Source organism: Antrostomus carolinensis, unplaced genomic scaffold, assembly GCF_000700745.2.
Source record: "Antrostomus carolinensis isolate BGI_N321 unplaced genomic scaffold, ASM70074v2 scaffold22525, whole genome shotgun sequence".
NCBI lineage: Eukaryota > Metazoa > Chordata > Aves > Caprimulgiformes > Caprimulgidae > Antrostomus > Antrostomus carolinensis.
In genome coordinates this window covers 11,208-19,024 of record NW_010316008.1, presented here as the reverse complement: position 1 = coordinate 19,024, position 7,817 = coordinate 11,208, and the positions used below count along the sequence as shown (strand labels likewise).

The 7,817-nt window shown below is 38.4% G+C and overlaps 1 protein-coding gene across 1 annotated transcript; it reads left to right on the top strand.

Annotated features, from left to right (window-relative positions):
* Positions 1 to 1,360: 1,360 nt before the first annotated feature.
* On the top strand, positions 1,361 to 6,575 carry FRRS1L (ferric chelate reductase 1 like). Its single transcript, XM_029084998.1, has 4 exons — positions 1,361 to 1,467; positions 1,993 to 2,131; positions 5,345 to 5,591; positions 6,058 to 6,575. The coding sequence occupies exons 1-4, from the start codon at positions 1,361 to 1,363 to the stop codon at positions 6,228 to 6,230; spliced, it is 666 nt and encodes a 221-aa protein (XP_028940831.1). The 3' UTR covers positions 6,231 to 6,575.
* Positions 6,576 to 7,817: the final 1,242 nt, after the last annotated feature.

Below are 7,817 nucleotides of genomic sequence, written 5' to 3'. Positions count from 1 at the left end.
CCTTCCCGTCCCCGTCCCCGTCCCTCTGAGCGGGGCCGGCCGGCGGCAGCTCGCCTTCCAAGGTGCACACCCTCTCCTGAAAGGCTTCCCGGGCCGCTGACTTAAAAGGAGTCCTGGGTTCTGTGGTTTTCGAAATGACCGGTGCTGTCTCGAGTGGTAAGAGAGAGAGCAGCCGCGTCTGGCTTTTGTGGCTTTCTTATTTTAAATTACAAATGGCAGAATGTGGAAACTCCAATTTTGTGGCTAGGCTGCATAGAAAACCCGTTGTTTTCATTTGAAAGACATTTGGAAAAAAGGAAGAAGTGAGAAGACGGGGTGTCCTGTGACCGGTCTTTCAGGGATGCTCTGCTGTGGGCTGCGGTGAAATTTTGCCAACTTCATACGTTTATGCTGGGTAATTTACCCAGCCCCTGGCACGGTTACTGGAGGCTGTGATGTGCAGTTTGCAGCGTACTTCCCATTGGCATTGCCAACAATCTAGCAAAGCGCATCAGGGCTCCCAGGTGCCTCAAGTTGTGCAGGTTAAACATTTGTTTGCTGCAGCCGACTGCAGTGTTTAATTTGCTATTCAATGAAGCACTTTCAGAGGACTTTATAGTTTCACAACTAGCACTTTGGTTTTCAGTTCACTAAATAGAAGAAGATCCTATTAAAATATCTTATGTTCATGCAACAGACACACACTTCTACGAGCCAAGACAGAAAAGGTCTGTTTGCACGTTCACACTATCTTCCAGCAGGACAGGGGATGGCTTGGAGTCATAACTCTCGTTGTCTGGCTCTTCTGGGTCTTCCTTCACACACGATTGCAGGTCATCACTGCAGGCAGTTCCCCATTTTGATAATCTCTTACCTTTTAAATGAAGGCATGTTTTATTTTACATCTTAATGGAGCATGTGTTATAAGGTCCTTTCAGTATCCATTCCTACAGCTCTCAATCTAGTGCCCTGCATTTATACTTCATATTGTCATTTATAGCCAGGGAGTCAGGTTTAGTTCCCTTATGGATTTCCTGAAGGGACTGAGTGCACAAAGAGGTAGCTGAGTGGAGATCCCTAATTGTCAGCTGACTGTACTACTTCATGTTCCTGCTCAGGGTAACTTTTGCCCTCAGTGTAGCAAAGGCATGCTCCAGCATCCTTCTCCCTTCTTGACAAATAGGAAACTTGAGGAAATTTTTGTTTTCAGTTATCAGTGTTACTTTGGTACCTGGATCCAGGGCCATCTGAGCAAGGGATTGTGTATGTGACAAAGTACTCCCTCATCTGAACTGCTGAGTTATCAGCAGACAAAGTAAATGCTATTGGAACCCTTTTTCTTTAGTATTATTGCTTTTTATTCCTTGTATTTTATTTAGTAATGATTTATTCTGATTATACAGGTTACCCTTGCCCTGCTGCTCCTCCTGTGGATCCATTTGCAAAAATCAGAGTGGATGACTGTGGAAAAACCAAGGGATGCTTCAGGTCAGTCTGAGATAAGAGTGCAGATATGTTTATGTTTGCAAATGCTGACCAATTGCATTGGTGACTTTGGTAAATGTTCCATATGCATTTCAATAAATGTTTATTATGTAAGAACATACTTCATAGTTATATACTATATTACTTGAGGAAACAAGATTATTTAAGGATATATGTCATAGTTACAGACCTACAGTTATTTCATGCTTCTTGTATTTTCGTGAAGCACTTACAAAACTAGGGCTAGGAAGGTCAACAGAGTGATACTGCATGTAATTAATTCCTTGCAGTACTGTTTAAATACTATACATTCTTACACTAAAAGAGTAATAATTGCAAACACTTCATTATAAAAGAGTAATAATTGCAAACACTTAATTAATGGTACTTTGTGTATAGCACAATACAATATGTTTTACTGCCATTATGCCAAAATGTATTCTTCTAGTTTTTTCTTGCAAAAATATAATTAAGTTCCATAGCAGGAAATTGCAAGGAAAAGTTACATGTATTTCCAATTCCATTTAGATACGGCAAACCAGGATGCAATGCAGAGACTTGTGACTACTTTCTCAGTTACCGTAGAATAGGAGCTGATGTTGAATTTGAGTTGAGTGCCGATACTGATGGCTGGGTGGCGGTGGGATTTTCCTCAGACAAGAAAATGGTAAGACATGTACAGTTCTTCATGTTGGCAGTGAGCACACCCTTTTATGCTAGGATATAAATGATTTGTATTTGATTTATCACAAACAGAGCATATAAGAAAAAACTGACTTGCTTAAAACAAAGCACCGTTTGGTAGCCAGCCTGGGAGCAGGAGCCAGGCCTACTGGCTCCCAGAAAACTGTCTCATCCTTCCTAATGTGGCCTTTCCCTTCTTCACTGAGAGTTACAACAGTATTTCAGTTCAGCTCTAACTGTGTGAATGTTATTAGCTTTTTGCCTTTTTATTAGAAAAGCCCTCAGGGGTAAGCCAGTTCACATGGAAATGTCCTCTCACACTGTATGTCAGTGTTACTTGGACAAAAGGCACATCAGAAACTAAATAACAAATAATTTTATTCTTCGGTAAATCAGCTGACTTTCAATGATATAAATACAGCTTTCACTAATAAACTTTGGAAATCTTTTTGGTTTTTACATACTTGTGTGTTGTTCCAGGGAAGCTACAAATGAGTTATGAAATTACTACTGCCAATATAAACTTATATGCTCTAGAAAGCAATCTTGTTAAGATTCCTTCTTCTGTCTCTCTTGGATTTTATTAAATTTTATTTTATGCTTATCCCTGTACTTACTTTTTCATTCAAAATCTTCACTTTTCATTGTGTTTCAGTGAGAAAAACAGAAGCATATACTGTATGGACTTTAAAAAACCTGAGCGATAGATGACTAATGCAAACATGTTTTATCTGCAATCCGTGGCAAAATGTTTAGGATTAAAGTGCAGTTCCTGATGCCAGTATTCGTATACAGAAACCCTCCTGAGTATCCAAGAAGTACTGAGCCTACATCCTAAATTACAAGTCAGAGAACAGGAGTGTTTCTTGTATAGCTGTAAGCAGTAGTCTGAAAAAAATGCAGAATTTAGAAGTGCTAGGCAAGACTTGCGTTGACAACTTAACTTTTTTATCAGACCCACAATGAGAAGTAGAAAGAAAATGTGAGGGCAGGTGTATTTCAGTCATTGCTATATATATGTTTTAATATGACACTGTACATAAACACAGTAACGTTGGCGGTCTCTTGTGTCATAAAGAACAGTACACATCACAAGAAACAGTTCATGTTTAATGTTGTGAAGAACAGTTTTTCAGCCAAATTTGGGGAAGAGTACAGATGCCTGGCAATGCAAGTACTCAACAGGGATTTCAAAGCAGCTCAGCACCTTTAAGTATTTGCCCTTAAGCTAACAGAGATGGCGTTACCAATTTGTAACTCTGATATACCTGCAGTAGATCCCAGGGTACCACCATCTGCACCTCATCATCCCTTTGGAAAGCAGGCATTACCTTTCGTCCTAGGCATACAAAACAGTGTGTTAGGTCTCAGCTTCTGGTAAGAACAGTAAAATAAGTGTAAAGTAAAAGGTTTTGCTTCCAAATTTGCTGTGTACGTGGTCTAACGCCCATCAGTCAGCTGGAGTAAACCAGCTAGCATCTCTCTTTCTTGTTCCCCTGCTGACTCCATCCTTTTCATAACTTCCAGGATGTTTTGGTATCCTGGAATGCAGAGGCTGTAGTGGTAAAATTACTTTGGGTCGAAACAGCTTGGCTGTGAGAAGTGGGCTGTGCCTTGGAGGGCCTAATCAAAATGCTGTGGCCTGGATAGCTACAGAAGTTCAGGGGGAAAAAACTGGTTTGTGTCCTCAATAGATTTTTTTTTTTGTAAGTCCTGTGACCTATTTCTTTGTCTCAAATAATGTTATGCTTTTCCACTTGCAGGCTTTTGTGCCTAGGCAGGATTTTCTAATGTCATTCTATGAATTGGTATTCAGAATGCTTTTTTCTTTTCTTTTAATTTTTTTCCATGTGAAAACAGCTTTATGTTTGCCTCTGTACTTAAGAATGAGGGATTTGTGTTCAGATGCATAAAAATTAAAATTGGAAAATAAGTTATGGAGAGCAAGGATAGGCTCAAGACAGAAGCTGGAAAGGCTGCCTGCAGCAGCACCGGGGTGCAGAAACTGTTCAAATGTGTTTTATCTAGTTGTCCCCTTTTTTCTTCACTTTCAGCACATCTTCTACAAATCCACATTGCAATGTTCCCAGAGAGCTGAACTGCACCGTTTTTCTCTCCTTTCCCTATAACAAAGGACTGAGGGATGATCACACTAGCAAGCATCACGTCTATCTTCAGCATGACATGTCAGAAGCATTAGTATTGGAGAAGTAGGACTTGTCTTTAATACGGCACCAGTACCTGTGGCAGTGGTGTTCAGTAAAATGCCATCTATCCAACTTGCACAGTGTTTTAATGGTTCTAGATACTAAGGCTTCTATGAGACACTACTCCTAAAATTAATGCTAATCCCTGGGTGATGCAGTGCTCTACCACTTTGGCAGTGACCTGGTGTAACTCTTCTAGCAACTGGTTTAACATTCCTATGAATGACCTCCACAAACAGTTGTCTGGCCTTGTTCCTTTGTGACCTCCACAAACAGTTCCTTCTGGCCCTTGTTTCTTTGCTTGATCGTAATGCTTGGTGGCTGCTTATGCTATGTGAAGAAGCACACATTTCTTTTCTTGTATCTTATGGTGTTCTGTATTCTGTTACTGCATGCTGAACATTTTTCATTTTCTCTTAAGAGATACAAGAAATGATGTTTCCTTAAGTGAATATGAGAAGGGATTAGAGAAAAGAGACTGCAATTTATCCTATTATTTGCTCAGATTTAGTACATTAATCTCCTCTATTTTACCAAATTTTATTGGATTTCTGTCCATGATTTGATGCAGTGGATTTTGCACACTTTTCAAGGATTCAAGACTGCCAGGTTTTATGAAGCAGGATCCCAGAACTTCACAAATTACAACAGAAGACAGCCTTCCACTGATAAATTAATTGTGTGTTGTCAGGGTGATATCATGTCTTGCAAATATGTTTTCTGTTTTGGGTAAAATAACTCTTAGAAAGATCCAAAAGAGAATTCAGAGATAGTAAGGGTAAGTAAATATTACTATCCACTTTGTGCTGTTCAGTCTGATTGAATACATATGGTTAGGGAAACAAATATTTGTGTATATGTAACTTGGAAAGAAGGAATGAGAGCCCCAGGTCTTGATTAGTTTATAATAGTCTAAATTATATAAATAAATGGGGAAATTCTTTGTGACACTTTTGTTTTCCTTCTACCAATATGTTTTTACCGTGCAGGGAGGAGATGATGTCATGGCTTGTGTTCATGATGATAATGGAAGAGTCCGAATACAGCACTTCTATAATGTTGGTCAGTGGGCTAAAGAAATCCAGAGAAATCCTGCTAGAGATGAAGAAGGAGTTTTTGAAAACAATCGTGTAACGTGTCGATTCAAGCGCCCTGTGTATGTTCCTCGAGAGGAAACCATTGTAGATCTGCACTTGAGTTGGTACTATCTGTTTGCTTGGGGGCCAGCAATTCAGGGTAAGTTGATTTCCATGCTTCTGACAGAACTGGGGTGCCGAAATTAATAAATGTCTTTCAGTTACAATATTCTTACTAGACGCTCTTTTTTTAAATGAACTGAAATTCTGGCAGCATGAGGCTTAAAACAGATGGAAAGGAAGACAAAATAAATAATAGTCCTACCTGTCATGTTTTCTTTGCTACGTAGTTTTTATCCCGGCTCCACAAAGATAAATTTAGGTAACAATAATTCATAACTAGAAGTTTTGAATTCCCTTGAAGAATGTTTATTGTTTTATTGAATTGCATTTGTTTTATTGAAAAGTTTAATTTCAGAGAGCAGAGAAATGACCCTACTCACTAGCGGTGTAATACTGCATGCTCCTGTAGGCTTGAAAATTACTTGGCTTTCTACCTATTTCTTTGGTAGAGTTATAAAAAAAATTCATCTGATGTTATTTCTTTCTGCCCTTACATGTTAAAGGTTCTATAACTCGTCATGATATAGACTCACCACCAGTATCAGAGCGTGTTGTCAGTATTTACAAGTATGAAGATATTTTCATGCCGTCAGCTGCCTATCAGACCTTCTCTTCTCCATTCTGCTTGCTCCTCATTGTTGCACTGACCTTCTATTTATTGATGGGAACCCCATGACCGATGGAAAATAGCAAGAATTTGTCAGTGGAAGTTTCTCAGGATGGACTGCTATACGGATGGACAATGCATTTTTCTATTGGAAATTATATCACACCACCATCAACATCTAGCTGCTTTTGAACATAGTTAGCTTCTCAGAAGAATGAAATAACCATCTCCTTTGAGTGGCAGAGTGGTGCAAATCATGTAAGAATAATCAGTGAACACATAGGAGAATATTTTCAGTGTTGTGACTACTTGCTTAAAGAAAAGGAGACTTTTGTAAAATCAACGTGCGAGCCCTGGTGTTGTGTGTGTGTGTGTGTGTGTGTGTGTGTTTGGGAGGGGTGTCTGTATGTGTGTTTAGTCGAATTTAGGGATGGACCTCTTATCAAATAACAAAACTGCCTTCCAAATTTCTCCCAAAAAGAAAATTTGGGAAAACATTAGGATACTGTTTGGTAGTTCTGGTGCAGACAGCACAACTCCAGGTGCAGTTCCTGAACCTGAGATCAGGATACCGACACTGCAGTATGAAACCTGCCCTTCAGTCATGGACAGTTCTCCCAGCTTTTTTAATATTTATCAAGGTTTACTTGCTCTAGTGCTTTCAAAAACTAAACTTGCATAATCAACATGACTTTTTTCAGTAGAAAACAGGTGATGAATTTCTTCATAACAATAGTGTTTCAACGGCCTTCTTGAAAGAAATGGCTTCTTTTATGAGTGAGATATAAAGTTATTTAAACAAGGGGAAGGGAGAATACAGCAATGTAAATTCTACATATGTAGGAAAAAGAGATGTAAAGCATAGAGAATGTAGACGTTCCCAACAAGCCATAGGGCATACTCCCAAGAGATTAAACCAAGTTTTCTCTTTTTGTGAAAAAACAGTAGTATTGCTGACATGTAAATATGTTTTTAAGCAATTGTGTAGTAGTATGAAGTAATCTGTTTTTCTGTGTTATATGCCTGTATATCCCATTCATGCTAACAGTGAATATGGGCTGCTGGTGTTAACTTACAAAGAAATGGAAATATAATTGCAATTATTTGTAAGGAAAGATAGAGATAAATAAGAAGAGCAATATCTTTAGTTTCATCAAACCATTGCTAAAATGTAGTTACTGTGGAAAAAGATGAGCTAAAGAGGAAATACATTAGATTTTTTTTTTTTAATAACCAATAGATATTACAAAGATGAGTGCTAAGTATTACTGAAATGAAAAGTGCCAAAAAGTACTTATGAGCCACGGGATATTATGAAAAACTTTGATTTCTTGTGAAGAATTTACATTCTTCACATAATAGGACGTGTATGACATGTATACATGCAGTAGTCAAGTGTGCTTAGAAAAGGTTGCTCATTCACTTCCCAACTTGCATTAAAATACTATTTAAATAGAATAAAAATTTGAATTGTGCCAAAGTTCTATCATCTAAGGTAGTACGCTTGAGGACTTTGTAACGTAGGATCTAGTAAAGTATGTGATGAACCTCATTTCTATTTTCATTGCTGCATAGATTAAAAAGATTAATTAGCTTTGCTGGGTTTGCATCATTATTCACAGACTGAAGTTTGTAGACTAATTGTATTTTAGGCTC

Coding starts and splice junctions, on each gene's coding strand:
- FRRS1L (XM_029084998.1), top strand. CDS start 1,361: ATGATTTATTCTGATTATACAGGTTACCCTTGCCCTGCTGCTCCTCCT. Junction 2,132..5,344: donor TTTCCTCAGACAAGAAAATG/GTAAGACATGTA, acceptor TTTACCGTGCAG/GGAGGAGATGATGTCATGGC. Junction 5,592..6,057: donor TTGGGGGCCAGCAATTCAGG/GTAAGTTGATTT, acceptor TACATGTTAAAG/GTTCTATAACTCGTCATGAT.